Raw genomic sequence first — 15,915 nt, forward strand, 5'->3', positions numbered from 1 at the left:
GTAGCTAGGACACAAATTGCTGACATTTTGCATGCATTATTCATTGATTGCATTTCTTCTTGGTCTTTCTCTCCATCTTTTTCTACCCCATGGGACTGGTCTAACCAGCAGTCGCCCACCTTTCGGACCTCACGGACCACCAATGGTCCACAGACCACCGGTTGGAGACCTCTGGTCTAGACAATAAGTCTTAGGCTTACTGCATTTGTATTCATCAGATATATTGGTCAGTAGTTGTTTTGTGTGTATATTACCCTTGTCAGGTTTGGGTATCAGGGTTATGTTGGCTTAATAAAATGTGTTAGAAAGTATTGCCACTTCTTCAGTTTTTACAGAGAAGGATAGAAATCAAATTTTTTTTTAATGTTTGGTAGAATTCACTAACAAAATCATTCGGTCCTGAACTTTTATTTGTTGGGAGTTTATGATCATTGTTTCAATTTCTTCACTATTGATCAGTCTATTTAGATTTTTTAGTACCTCATGATTCAGCCTAGAAAAGTTATATATTTCTAGGAACTCATCTATTCCTTCTAGGTTAATTAATGAATTTGGTGGCATATATCTTTTATAGTATTCTAGAATGATCATTGGTATATCTGTGATACCTGTGATAATTTCTCCTCTTTCATTTCTGATTTTGTTTGTATAAGTCTTCCTCTTTTTTCCTCTTTTTTCTAGACAGGGGGTTGTCAATTTTATTAATCTTTTCAATGAACCAGACTTTTGTGTATTAATTTTTTGTATGGAATACTATTCAGCCATAGAAAAGATAAAATATTGCCATTTGTGACAACATGGATGGACCTTGAGAATATTATGATAAGCAAAATAAGTCAGTCAGAAAAAGCTAAGAACCTTATGATTTCACTCATGTATAAGATATAAAACTGAAATTCATAGACAGGGACAACAGTATGGTGGCTACCAGAAGGAAGGGGGGCAGTAAAGAAAGGGAAAAGGGGGCCAAATATATAATGACAGAAAGCGATTTGACTGTGGATGATGGGCACACAATGCAAGATCAGATCATGTATCATAGAATTGTACACTTTAAACCTATGTGATCTTATTAACTAATGTCACCCAAAAATTTTAATAAAAAGAACACTTATCTCAGAATTCTTACTATTAATTCAGAGTTCCATTTTTACTTTTTATTTTTTAATTTTCATGCTCCTTTTATACAACCCTATGTAAAAAAATGTAAGAGGAAAGTGATAGGGTGCTCTACAAACATAAGGTAATAATGCTGCTACTCACAAACATTTCTGTGGTTTGGTTTTTCTTCTTATATGTCCTATCCTGTCCTCATCCCTGCAGAATGTCACTTCATCTCATTTATGTCCAATTTCCCATAGTTATTATGAAAATTATAGTATTGGCTATTCCAATTTTATTTGGCAATTTATTAAGTCTGTTCTCTAGCTTATGGATTAGAGAGTGTCTCCCATAAAACAGAACTTATCTACAAAAGCAGACCATAGTCCACTGCGACTCTGTATGATACCATTTTATAGCGAGAGGACAGATCCCTAAATTTTAGTTTATTCTGATCACTTCCCCCGTGTAGACTGTGACTCTTCCACAACAAAAGTCAGAAAATACAATTCAAGCTTACTTTAATTTGGTAAAAAACGTTTTGGTACCACTTTGTCACTTGAAATTATTTTATTATAAGAATATTCTAACCTTGCATAATATATATCCCAAAACAGATCATGCCCTTGAAGGGGAGAGAAATACTATTTCAACACACAATAAATTGTTCCACGTATACTAACGTTTCTTGAGCTCTGTCACGTGTCTCTAAACAACATAGTAATTTGACCTCAAATTACAGTATAGCATTACAGTTAGTATCATTTTCTCCTTCAATAAATGATAGCGTGAGTAGAAAGGGAGAGTTTGTAGAACAAAACTCTTCCTTGTAAGATAGACTTGGGATCTGACTTCTATTATTACAGTCATGCACCAGGCACTTTCAGGAACACTAGTTCCAATGACCTAAAGGAGAACCTCAAAAGTGCTGCTTCCCAGATGACCCTTTGTCTAGAAACTCATGCTATGAGAACAAAAAGACATTTAATATCAGCGATGTAGGGAAAAGATGGCCAACCAATCTTCAGGGGTTAGAAGGAGGAAAAACCCTTCTACAATCGCAGAGCAAACTAACACATGTTAACCACAGGTGTCCAAAGGTTGGATGAAAGAGCAAAGTTGTTCAAGGTCCTACTCAGGCCTCTGGCAGCAAAAACATGACTCTATAGCATGAACTCCCTATTTAGGAACTCTCTAGTTGATAGCAACTCAAAACTTTTGCTTTTAATCTTCCTTGATCCCATCCTATTTTTTTCTGATGTTTAATTTAAATCAGTAAAAACAACTTCAAAACTTTTCTTGCAGAGGTTTTGGTTGAAGGAGCCTCAACTGAGTCATTTGCTCAGTAAACATTTGTTGATTGTCCACTAAGGGCAGGACCCTAGACCAGGCCCCAAGACTCAGAGAATACAATAATGAATAAGACCCAGTTTCTGCTCTCAAGGAGTTGGGCTTCTTTCCTCAAGTCTGGAACCTCTGCCTGCAGGGTCCAAAAGGCTTCATGGGATGTTTTCTAATAGACCTTTGATGGGTAAGTGGTTCTCTTGACAGATGATGGGACTAGGGGCAAAGTTGGTGATACTGTATGCACAGAAAACAGCAAATCACATAGGCAGAAGCAAATGGAAAGCATGTTTGGTCAACTGAAAATAATATTGAAGCAAATGTAGGATTTCATTGGGAGGAATGGAGAGCCATGAGGTTAGATATGGCAAGGGTAAGGATAGGTGGAGAATGATAAACCAATAAGCTTAGGCTTCATCTGGTGGATAGCTGGGGACAGGGAAATGTCCCTGATAAGGTCAGTTCTACATTTTAGAGACAATACTTTGTGTTAGTGACCAATTGGAGGGGAAGAGACTAGAAAGTAAAGAGGACTTTATAGTAAAACAGTAGAGAGATGGAAATAGGAATCACAGCTTATTAACTATTTCATCACCATGAATAACCAAAAGCAAACAGTCTAAATGCTTCCCGATTTTGTCTCTATACTCCTCTCATGAAATACATGTTTAGGTATTTGTTTGTTTGATTGTTTCTGGGGGACAGGAAAGGGAATAGTATTTCTTTTTAAAGAGCCCTGCTCTTTGTAAAAACCCTTCTATGATTAAGAAAATAGTAATCAATAATGTCCCATCAGTATACACCAATTGGGATATATTCCTTTGTGGTATATTAAAAACTGATCATGCCTCTGAGTCACAAAACCAATTCCCTACTCTGTCATTTAATAGATTTCTATCATTGCACAAGTTGTCCAACTTCACTAGGTTGTCATCTTTAAAGCTCTGTATCAGTCAGGGCCTCAATCAGGAAACAGAGGCACACACTCAAAGAGTAAAACTGAAGTAGGTTTAATGAAGAAAATTCATCAAGGGATGACGAGGCACCCTGGGACTAGCAATAGTGGAGACCCAATACTAACCCTTGGACAAGGAGAGAAGAGGAGGGGAGGGGAGGGGAAGGGTGGGGAGGAGAGGGGGGAGAGGGGAGAGAAGAGAGATATGAACTGTAGCTGTAGGATAGATAGAGGCTGTGGCCTCCACACAGCCACTGCTAACCAGTAGCCTTAGCAGAGAGGGAGCTGGGGAAAAAATTCCTGAAACTTACTTTTTCTTTTGCCCCCAGATATTCTACAAGTGCCAGCATTGGCTGAACCCTTCCAGAAGCAGGAGCTCACTGATGCAGTCGATAAATGTTAGCTTCCAAGTCATAGAAAGGATGAGAAAAAGAGTAGAAAGTAGTTCTAGAGGTGAAATGGAAGATACCTTGTCCAAAATGTAATAATGGTTGTCTACCTCTCACGTAGATTTTTGGTGAGGGTCAAATGAGGTATTATGTGTAAAAATACTTTAAAAACTGTAAACAAAATACACAAATATAATAATCACAAGGTCCATTCTATAAAAAGTAAACAAGCATAATGCCAATATATTGTATAACTCTCCTGAGATTGACAGACCTCAAACTTTCAAATCAAGAGTATATCCTACATTGAAATTTTTTCTTTCTGGTTAAAAGTTCAAGTCATGAAGACAACAATCAAACTGAAAAGAAAATTTTCAGTAACAAATGGTTAAGTCTAAGTGAGAAATTAATTCCTAGTTAAGTTGATGTGACAATGGTCAGGCAGGACTTAGACACCAACACACCAACATCTCTGTGTCAGTTTCCCACCCTTCTCCTTTCCCAACTCTACATCTAAACTTTGCCACTAGCAGAATTAACAAAAATTCTAGAAGCCTATTGCATTTTCTATTGTGGCTCAGGACCAGTTCTTACAAGTACCAATTCATTTGCCAAAGAACATTCAACAAACATTTGCAATCATACTTAGCATAAAAGTCAAGTGTTTACCTACTCATTGGTGGATAATGAGCCATGACAATATTTCTTCAGCATTCAAATCTTATAATCTCATTTATAATCTTTTCTCTTTCTTGTTCACTCCTCTCTAGCCATACTGACATCCTTGCTATTCCATGAACCCCTCTAGGTATACTCTTGCCTTAGGGTCTTTCCTCTGCTTATTCTCCAGATAGCCACATGGCTAGCTTCTTCACCTCCATCAAATTTGTGCAAATACCACCTTCTCAATGCCCCACACTATTAAAGATTGCAACCCCTAACCAAGTTCCTAAGTCCCTTTATCCTACTCTACTTTTCCCCCTATAACACTTAGAACCTTCTAACATGCGATATAATGCACCCACTTGTTATGGCCATTTTAAAAATATTTTTATTGATTTCAGATAGGAAGGGAGAGGGATAGAGAGAGATAGAAACATCAATGATGAGAGAGAATCACTGATCGGCTGCCTCCTGCATGCCCCACACTGGGGATCGAGCCCGCAACCTGGGCATGTGCCCTGACCAGGAATCAAACCATGACCTCCCGGTTCATAGGTAGATGCTCAACCACTGAGCCACGCCGGCCAGGCTGTTATGGCTATTTTTAATGTCTACCTTTCCTTGTGTCCCCATGGACAGGAATGTTTGTTTTGTTCACTGATGTAGCCCCAAGCATCTACAACTTAGACTGGCCTATACTGGACACTCAACAAATTATTACTTGAATGAATGAATGAATGAATGAATGAATGAATGAACCAATCAATCATCCAATCAGTCATGTGAAATCATTTCAGTAGTCTCAATGACATTAGCAATTTTTAGTTAATGGAAAATTTAAAAGTTAAAAAAGAAAGCTATGTAGGCGTATTTTAAATCTAATAGCTTTATCTCAACTATAATTTGTTCCAAATGTTTTGCTTGTAGGTGAAAACTCATATAAGTGGTGATTAATCCCCATTATAATTAAATGTAAAAGCTGTAACATTTCTATGAAAGGAAATATAAGATCAAGCATCAAGCTGGTATTATAGATAATAAGTGTTTGTAATTAACATACTGTGGATAACTGTAAACTCTGTCATTACGCTAATAAAATGTAAAAATTCCTAAAGCAACTGGGGACTCTGTGGTAGCTGCAACGTCAACACTAGCCACTTTGCCAGTTGTTTAGAGGCTGTGCAAATTAGCACAAACTGGTAGTAACACACAGAATGCATTTGGGAACCATTTTTGCACAACATACGTTTAGAGATTATTTTCCTCTTCTTTAGTTAAAATATCACATCCTGATGCATAAACAGGTGGAGCCAAGATAAATTTCAAACTGGTAAGGGGAATAAACCCTGAAGTAGGCAGTTTAAGCACACACGTCTGAGTAAACTATCACCAGGCTCTGATTTGAGTGAACAAAGGTTTCCTGTGTAACAAATTTGGATCCAAAAACTCATGGCTTGAATATATAGAAAATATGCCTTGAGGGATTAGTATAATTATTTTGTTGCACAGATACCTGGAAAGGCAAACAAAGAGCTCAAATGACATAACTAGGTATTAAGGCATTAAAGAGGTAAATGGTTTCTTTCCAGAAAGCCAAACCTTCTTACCTGCATCACCCAAAGTGCTATACAGTCAGAAGCTTTAGGAAGCCACTGTACAGCCGTTCTTCTTAATCAGTGAAGGACAAGATTTTTAGTGGACCCAGTCATACATTAACTCAGCCTGGACAGTGACCTGAACTCTGCTTCAGTGGTAATCAGTCTCGCACATAAAATGTGTGTGTGTGTGCGCGCGCACGCGTGTTGGTACCTGATGAATATGTTTGGGTTTCTCACTGCAACAAAGAACTACATTTAGATCCAAATTGAACTGCTCTAAATCAAGAATTAAAATATGACTTGTTGGCTTTTTACTAGATATCATGTGTTGTGAGCTGAACTGTGTCTCCACAAAATTCATATGCTGAGGTCTTAACCTCCAGTACCTCAGAATATGACTATATTTGGAGACAGAGCCTTTGAAGAGGTAGTAATTAAGGAAAAGTGAAGTCATACAAGTGAGCGCTAATCCAGTAGGCCTGATGTCTTTATATGAACAGGAGATTAGAACACAGACACACACAAGAGAAAAAACCTTGTGAAGACAGAGAAGTTAGCCATCTACCTGCCAAGGAGAGAGGCCTCAGAAAAACTCTGCCAATACAGAGTTTTGATCTTGGACTTCTAGCCTCCAGGACTTTGCAGAAAAAGATTTCTATTTTTTAAGCCACCCAGTCTGTGGTATTTGTTATGGAGGCACTAGCAAACTAATACATCATGAATGATTTGTCTCATTATATCGTAGCAACAAAAGAAGAATGCAATTTTTAAAATTCAGTTTCCAATGACAATGGATTCTTCATTTATGCAGTATCATGAGGAAATAAATCATTCCATATTAAGTACACTTTCCAGATAACTGAAGCTTGCCGATTAACAAACCAAAATTTATATTCTAATTATATCGAATGGAAATGTTTCTAAAATGCATCATTATATGCTATTCCCCTTTTAAAACAGAGTATACCTTAATGCAACCCTTTTAAATAATAAAATTTCCAACAAAATAGATCATTCTTAGGTACTATATTTCAATTATTGTTTCTATCTAATAGTAAGACTAACTCTCATGTCTTACCTCTTGGTATTTATCCAAAGAAACCCAAATACTAATTCAAAAGGAACTGTTATGTTCACGCAGCATTATTTACAATAGCCAAGATATGGAAGCAATGAATGGATAAAGAAAATGTGGTACATATATATAATGGAATATTACTCAGCTATAAAAAGACTGAAAATTTAACATTTGGGACAACATGGATGGATCTAGAGGATATTATGCTAAGTGAAATAAGTCAGACAGGGACAAAAAAATACCATATGATTTTACTCATATGTGAAATCTAAAAAACAACAACAAAAAACCAACAAACAAAATACAAACAAACTTACTTTTGTAATTTGCCTGTCCCTCACTTCTAACTAACCGGATGGATAAAAAAAATCAACAATTTATAAAAGAATAAAGAAGAAATAAAGAGTGATATAGCTGCAATAAAAAACACAATGGAAAGTTTCAACAATAGATCAGGAGAAGCGGAGGACCAAATTAGCGAATTAGAAGACAGGAAAGCAAAACACACCCAAACTGAACTGCAATTGGAGAAAAAAATTAAAAGACAGGAGGAGAACCTAAGGGAGCTTTGGGACATGAAACGAAGCAACATATGAATAATAGGGGTGCCAGAACAACAGGAAGAGGAACAATGGTTAGAAAACCTATTTGAAGAAATAATGTCAGAAAACTTCCCTGAGGTGGGGAAAAAAAAGTCACACAAGCACAGAGAGTCCCAAACAAGATGAACTGGAAAAGACCCACACCAAGACACGTAATTATGATGGCAAAAGTTCAGGACAAAGAGAGAATCTTAAAGGCTGTGAGAGAGAGAGAGAGAGAGAGAGAGAGAGAGAGAGAGAGAGAGAGAGGGGAAGTTACATATAAGGGAGCTCCCATTATATTATCTCAACAGAAAGACATCAGAAAGAAATGGAAGGAAATTCACACAGTAAGGCAAAGCAAGGGACTGAATCCAAGAATACTCTATCCAGCAAGGCTATCATTCAAAATTAAAGGGGAAATAAGGAGCTTCACAGACAAAAAAAGGCTAAGGGAGTTAATCACTACCAATGCAAGAAATGCTAAAGGGACTGGTGTAAAAAGAAGAAATAAAAAGGGAAGAAGGAACAGAGGCACAAAAAATTAAAATGGCTATAAACAAATACCTACCAATAATAACTTTAAATGTAAATGGACTAAATGCCCTAATCAAAAGACATCGAGTGGCTGAATGGATAGAAAAACATGACCCATATATATGCTATCTACAAGAGACCCACCTCAGAACAAGAGACTCACACAGACCGAAAGTGAAGGGATGGAACAATATCTTTCAGACAAATGGAAATTTAAAAAAAAAGCTGGGGTACCAGTACTTATATCTGACAAAATAGACTTCAAAGTGAAGGCCATAATAAGAGATAAGGATGTCCACTTCATAATACGAAAGGGATTGCTATAACAAGACGCTATAACCCTGGTAAATATATTTGCACCCAATGCAGGAGCACCCAAATACATAAAAAATCTCCTGGAACATATCAAGGGAGAGATCAACAACAATAAAGTCATAGTAGGGGACTTTAATACCCCACTGACATCACTGTATAAATCCTCTAGACAAAATATCAGCAAAGAAACAGCAATCCTAAACAACTCACTAGAATAGATGGACTTAATTGGCATCTTCAGATGATTTCACTCCAAAGCCACGGAATATATATTCTTCTCAAGTGCATATTGGACATTTTCAAAGATAGACCACATGTTAGGTCACAGGCAAAGTCTCTCCAAATTCAAGAAGATTGAAATCATATCAAGCATCTTCTCAGACCACAATGGCATAATATTAGAAATGGAAAACAATAAAAAAAATAAAAACACTTGGAAGCTGAATAGCATTTTATTAAACAATGATTGGGTTACCAAAGAGATCAAAGAAGAAATTAAAAACATCCTGGAAATGAATGACAATGAAAACACAACAATCCAAAATCTATGGGACACAGTGAAAGCAGTCCTGAGAGGGAAGTTTATAGCTCTACAAGCCTACCTCAAAAAAACAAGAAAAAATGGTAATAAATCATCTAACACTACAACTTAAAGAATTAGAAAGAGAGCAACAAGAAAAGTCCAGAGTGAGCAGAAGGAAGGAGATAATAAAGATCAGAGCAGAAATAAATGACATAGAGACCAAAAAAATAAAATAAGATGATGATGATGATGATGATAATAATAATAATAATAATAATACAAAAGATCAATGAAACCAAGAGCTGGTTCTTTGAAAGGATAAACAAGATGGATGAACCTCTCACCAGGCTCACCAAGAAGCAAAGGGAGAGGACTCAAATAAACAAAATCAGAAATGAAAGAGGTGAAATAACAACAGACCCCACAGATATACAAAAGATTGTTAAAAAATACTATGAACAACTCTATTCCCAAAAAACTAGACAACCTAGAGAAAATGGAAATATTTTTGAAAAAACACAACCTTCCAAAACTCAATCAGGAAGAATCTAAAAATCTCAATAGGCCACTAACTATGGAAGAAATTGAAGCAGTCATCAAAAAGCTTCCAGCAAACAAGAGCCTGGGGCCAGACAGCTTCATAGGGGAGTTTCCCAAAAGATTCAAGGAAGAACTAAAACCTATCCTCCTCAGACTATTCCAAAAACTAAAAGAGGAAGGGACACTTCCAAGCACCTTCTATGAAGCCAGCATTACCCTAATACTGAAGCCAGATAAAGACAACACAATGAAAGAGAATTACAGGCCAATATCACTCATGAATATAGATGCCAAAATCCTCAACAAAATTCTAGCAAATCGGATCCAGCAGTACATCAGAAAGATCATACACCATGACCCAGTAGGATTTCTCCTGGGGATGCAAGGATTATACAGTATCCGCAAATCAAAAAATGTGATACATCACATAAACAAATTGAGAGATAAAAATCACATAGGCATATCAATTGATGCAGAAAAAATATCTGACAAAATCCAACACCCTTTCTTGATAAAAAAAAAAAAACCCTCAGCAAAATGGGAATAGAGGGATCATACATCAACATAATAAAAGTCTTTTATGACAAACTTACATCCGACATCATACTCAATGGGCAAAAACTAAAACCATTTCACCTAAAAATAGGAATGAGACAGGATGCCCACTTTCCCCACTCCTGTTCGACATAGTTCTGGAAGTCCTAGCCATAGCAATTAGACAAGAAGAAATAAAAGGCATCCAAATTGGAAAGAGAAGACATAAAACTGTCATTATTCACAGATGACATGATACTGTACATAGAAAACCCTAAAGACTCCATCAAAAAATTATTACACTTAATGAATGAATTCGGCAATATAGCAGGATACAAAACTAACACCAAGAAATCTATGGCATTTTTATACACCAATAATAAACTTACAGAAAGAGAGACTAAAAAAAAACAATCCCATTTACCATCGCACCAAAAAAATTAAGATACCTAGAAATAAACTTAACTAAGGAGGTAAAAAACCTGTACTTGGACACTGGAAAAAGAGATAGAGGAAGACATCAACAGATGGAAGAACATACTTCCATTTGTTCATGGATTGGTAGAATCAACATCATTAAAATGTCCATACTACCCAAAGCAATATATAGATTCAATGCACTCCCCATTAAAATACCAACGGCATATTTCACAGACCTAGAACGAACTCTCCAAAAATTCATCTGGAAAAAAAAAGGCCCCGAATAACTGCAGCAATCCTGAGGAAGAAGAACAAAGTAGGAGGGACCTCAATACCAGATATCAAGATGTATTACAAAGCCACTGTTCTCAAAACTGCCTGGTACTGGCACAAGAACAGACATATAGATCAATGGGATAGAATAGAGAACCCAGAAATCGACCCAAACCACTATGCTCAATTAATGTTTGACAAAGAAGGCAAGAACATGCAATGGAGTCAAGACAGTCTCTTCAATAAATGGTGTTGGGAAAATTGGACAGATAGATGCAAAAAAATGAAACTAGTCCACCAACTTACACCATACACAAAAATAAAATCAAAGTGGATAAAGGACTTAAACATAAGACGGAAAACCATAAAAATAGAGAGGAATCCATAGGCAGCAAAATCTCAGACATATGCCAAAGCAATATCTTCACTGATACAGCTCCTAGGGCAATGGAAACTAAAGAGAAAATAAACGAATGGGACTACATCAAAATAAAAAGCTTCTGTACAGCAAAAGAAACCATCAACAAAACAATTAGAAAGCCCACTGCATGGGAGAACATATTTGCCAATGTTATCACCGATAAGGGTTTAATCTCCAACATTTACAGGGAACTCATACAACTTAACAAAAGGAAAATTAAGAACCCAATCAAAAATGAGCAACGGAACTAAATATTGTCCGTTGTATTTTTCGGTAGATACTTTTCAAAAGAGGATATAAGGAAGGCCAAGAGACATATGAAAACATGCTCAAAGTCACTAATAATCTGAGATATGCAAATCAAAACGACAATGCAGTACCATCTCACACCTGTCAGAATGGCTATCATCAACAAATCAACAAATGACAAGTGCTGGTAAGGATGCCGAGAAAAAGGAACCCTAGTGTACTGCTGGTGGGAATGCAGACTGGCGCAGCTACTGTGGACAACAGTATGAAGTTTCCTCAAAAAACTAAAAATGGAACTCCCATTTGACCCAGTAATCCCACTTCTAGGAATATATCCCAAGAAACTAGAAACACCAATCAGAAAGGGTATATGCATCCCTATGTTCATAGCAGCACAATTTACCATAGCGAAGATTTGGAAACAGCCGAAGTGCCCATCAGCAGATGAGTGGATTAAAAACCTGTGGTACATCTACACAATGGAATACTACACTGAGGTAAAAAAGAAGGAATTCTTACCATCTGCAACAGCATGGATGGAATTGGAGAGCATTTTGCTAAGTGAAAGAAGTCAGTCAGAGAAAGATAAATATCACATGATCTCACTCATTTGTGGAATATAATGAACAACATAAACTGATGAACAAAAACAGATCCAGAGACAAAGAAGCATCGATCAGACCATCAAACCTCAGAGGGAAGGTAGGGGAGGGTGGGGGTAAGGAGGAGAGATCAACCAAAGGATATGTATGCATGCATATAAGCCTAAGCAATGGACACAGATACCAGGGGCGTAAGGGCATGAATGGAGGGGTGGGGGGCAATGGGGGGGGGATAAGGACACATACCTAATATCGTAATCAATAAAGAAAATGTTAAAACCAGAAAAAAAAGCTACTAGTAAAAACTAATATAACATGCAGCTTCAAATTAAATATAATCCAGGCACAAGCCAATCATTCTTTTCCATGGACCATTACTCCTGAAAACAACCTGGAAAATTAGTGCTCCTTCTCTCTACCTTCCCTGCCGGGGTTCTTGTCCCAGCATCAAAAAGCGTTCAGGAATCTGGAGAAGGCTGTGCGTAGATGACATAGGAATCCAGAGACTAATAAAGAGTCCAGAGATGAAATGTAATTTTGAAAGGCATTGGGGGTCAGAGGAGTTTAGCTAAAGGAGCTAAGTTCTAAGATCTTAAGTCTAAGGCCTTAGGTTCTCTCTGTCCCCAGGACCCCATGCTTTTTATTAACACAACTTGTCCTGAGGCAAGGCAGAGATATACACTTCAAAGGGTCAGGGTACAGTGTCCATTGTCAGAATGGGGGAATTAGCCTAAGGCTGTTCAGGTGTTTGGCCAGTAGGAGGCAATAACATGTAGATTAAGATGCCTTTTAGATGTCTGGCAGCCACAGTTTCCTATTCAGGTTTGGGGAAATGCCTAGCCATTCCCAACAGGTGACTACATGTGTGACTCAACCCCGTTGAGTCCCCAAGTCTCATCAACCTTTTGATGAAACTCTTGAAATTGTGACATGCTGGAATTGGTTTCCGGCACTTCCCTATGACCCAACATGAATTTATAAAGATATGCATATATGTGGAGCAATCTCTGGAAGTGAATCTCTGGAATATGCAGAATTAGGCTGTTTTATCAGCTTCCACTTCCTAAAAGATATGTACTTAACACATTTGGAGGTTAATTTTTTCAATTAATTTTGAGTGTAATTAAATGTACAGATCTTAACTGTTTATTTGATGAGTTTTGACAAGGGATGCACACTTATAGTCAATGCACCAATCAAGATATATTACATTTCCACCATTCCAGAGTTCCCTTGTGCCCCTTTGCAGTCAATTTCTCTTCCCAACTATGGGTACTCAGATATAACAGCAGTTATGGTAATAGCTATTGTTTATGGATGGTTAACAATAGGAGTATTTACTGAGTGCCCACATGCTAGGCACTGTACATATGGTATTTCATTTAATTCACCTGTCAAATGTTGGTATTATCCCCACTGGTCTATTTGAAATAAAAGGGGGTGGGAGTAGATGAGGACCAAGACATTAATTATGCATGGAAGGTCATACAACATCTGAGTGGTGGGATCAGACCTGAACCAAGAATATCTGAAATAGAATCCCTCATGAGAAACTGTATCACCTCTACACAAATGCTAAGGAGTTTTCTGTTAATTCGAAACACACACTAGGTAGTAGTATTAGTGAAGCCATTAGTTCAAACTCACAACCCCATCTCTATTACAAACATCCCCAAGTATCTTATCTTAACAAGCAAAGGTTTCAGAGGCCAACACTAATGATGATTAAAGAGGAGTTCTTACAAATTCTTCAACTGCATGAAACTCCTTCATGTATTTTTAGAGTAGTTAGGAGAGGGGGGAAACCCTCTATTTAAGTGTGTGGGTCACAACCCCATCAACCCCACAACAGGGTTAGTGCTTTGTAAAATGAACCAAAGGACTCCAACCACCCCTTGATCTTGGTCAATCACAGTCCCAAGGTCCACTCTACCCAAGAGCCACAGGCTCTGTATAGCATGGCACTGTCAATTTCGTAGAGAAGCCAGGAGGCAAACATCTGGATTGAACCTTCTGATCCCTTGTTACATTAATTTTATTCAGTGTTTTAAACTCAACCCACTTACATTTACAAAACACTTCACACAGATGACTTCCTTCATGAATGGAGCTCCATTCACTTCTCACTTAAAACATCAAACCTATTCTGAAATGACTGAGGTTAAAGCTGGTTCAGTGTCAATTTGCAATTATTATTTTAAAAAAACTAGGTGCACAAATGCAGAAGAGGTTCTACTAAAATAAAGCAGCCAGGTAAGGGGCACAGGTAGGCTTTCAGGAACCCACAGGACTGGTGCTAGCCTGTAGGGGAGGTGAGTATTTTGATTCTCCAGAGAAAAGATATTATGAGAATTACCCTTGCGAATTACCAGTTTACACCTTGGGAATTAATATGACTCATTTCCCCCCAAACTGGAGTTGTTTTCTAGAAGTCCCTCCCCTCGGTTTCCCTGTGGTCTCGCTAAATCCCTTAACAGATGTTGGGGGAGAGGCGCTCTCTCCCTTTTAGAACGAATTATTCTTTGGCAGGTTCAAGACTTTAGGACGCATGTTTACTAAATCCTAAACGTTTGACCTCTTGCCCAAAGAGAGACAACAATATACAACACACAACTATACCCCCCCCGCCCCCGCCCCCCCCAACACCTGAACCTCCTTTTCCCTCTGCTAAACAAGAGCACGGCTTAAATACTACAGAAACACCCTGTGGATGTCACCTAGAAATACCCCAAGGCCCAGGTCCACAGCGGGTTGGAATGGGGAAAGCATGGGAGGGGGCTGCTTCTCCTCAATTAGCTGGGATCACGAGGAGGGGCCCTCTGAGGACCCGCGCTCCCTCGCCCAGCACCCTGGGGTCCTGCTCAAGGGAAACCGCCAGGACTTTTTGGCGCCACCAGACAGTTCAGCAAAACCACCCCGAGGACAGCTCGGGAGCGATGCAAAGGGGCGTGGCGCGGGGCGGCGGCTTCTCCGGCTGCAGGGTGGGGTGGAGGGGTGCACGCGCTGCCCCACGTTTCGGTTGTCTCCTCTGGGGCCCCGGAAGTCTGGGAGGCGGAGGCGGAGTGACCGGGGCCAGAGCTGCCCAACGGGCAGCGGAGAGGGTCGTCGGGAGTCCCCGGGCCAGAGGAGCCGGGAGTGGGGGTGGGGTGGGGGGACTCCCTCCTACAAGGACCCACTCCAGAGAGTGGAGGGGGCCGGGCTCGGGGACCAGAGCAGCCCAGTCACCGCCACGTGGCCGCGCGGCCGCCAACGCCCGGAGGGCAGGTGGGTGGGGCGTCTGGGGCGCCAAGCAGGCCCGGGGAGCCGCTACCTGGTTCTTGAGGCGCATCTTCTCGGAGGGAGGCGAGTCGGGCTCTAGTTGGCGGAAGCTGGGCGAGGCGCGGCCGGCGGGAGGAGGTCCGCGGAGTCGCACCGCGCTCGCCCCCTCGCTCCTGGCGGTCTGGCCGGCTCAGCGCAGCGCAGTCGCTTCGCTCCCCCAGCCGTTGTCGCCACCCCCAACCTCTCCGCCACCTCCAGGGGGCGCCTGACACGGGCGACCGAGGACTGATCCTTGGGAGTCCAGGGACCTTGGTGTCCCCAGCGCCTAGTTCTGGGCTTGGCAGCAAGTCTATGCGCAAACAATTAAACGAATAAATCTCCCTTTTCTCCATGTGCTTTAATTTCAAGTGAAGTAAAATTCTTTGCAGTTCAAGTCCACCGGTACTACAACACCATTTGGGCAAAACGAGGTTTTACAAACGTGACCAATTTGGAACCCTTCGAAGAAATCTTACCCTTTGGGCAAAGACGCAT

At 39.5% G+C, this 15,915-nt stretch overlaps 1 protein-coding gene across 1 annotated transcript in view; it reads right to left on the reverse strand.

Annotated features, from left to right (window-relative positions):
- ELAVL4 (ELAV like RNA binding protein 4) overlaps positions 1-15,564 on the reverse strand; it is a 143,447-nt gene extending 127,883 nt beyond the window's left edge. Inside the window, exon 1 of the mRNA XM_059689612.1 lies at positions 15,434-15,564. Coding sequence (XP_059545595.1) covers positions 15,434-15,451 — 18 coding nt within the window. The 5' untranslated portion in view covers positions 15,452-15,564. The remainder of the gene's footprint in view (positions 1-15,433) is intronic.
- Between the last annotated feature and the right edge of the window lie 351 nt (positions 15,565-15,915).

Source organism: Myotis daubentonii, chromosome 3, assembly GCF_963259705.1.
Source record: "Myotis daubentonii chromosome 3, mMyoDau2.1, whole genome shotgun sequence".
In the NCBI taxonomy this organism is placed as follows: Eukaryota; Metazoa; Chordata; class Mammalia; order Chiroptera; family Vespertilionidae; genus Myotis; species Myotis daubentonii.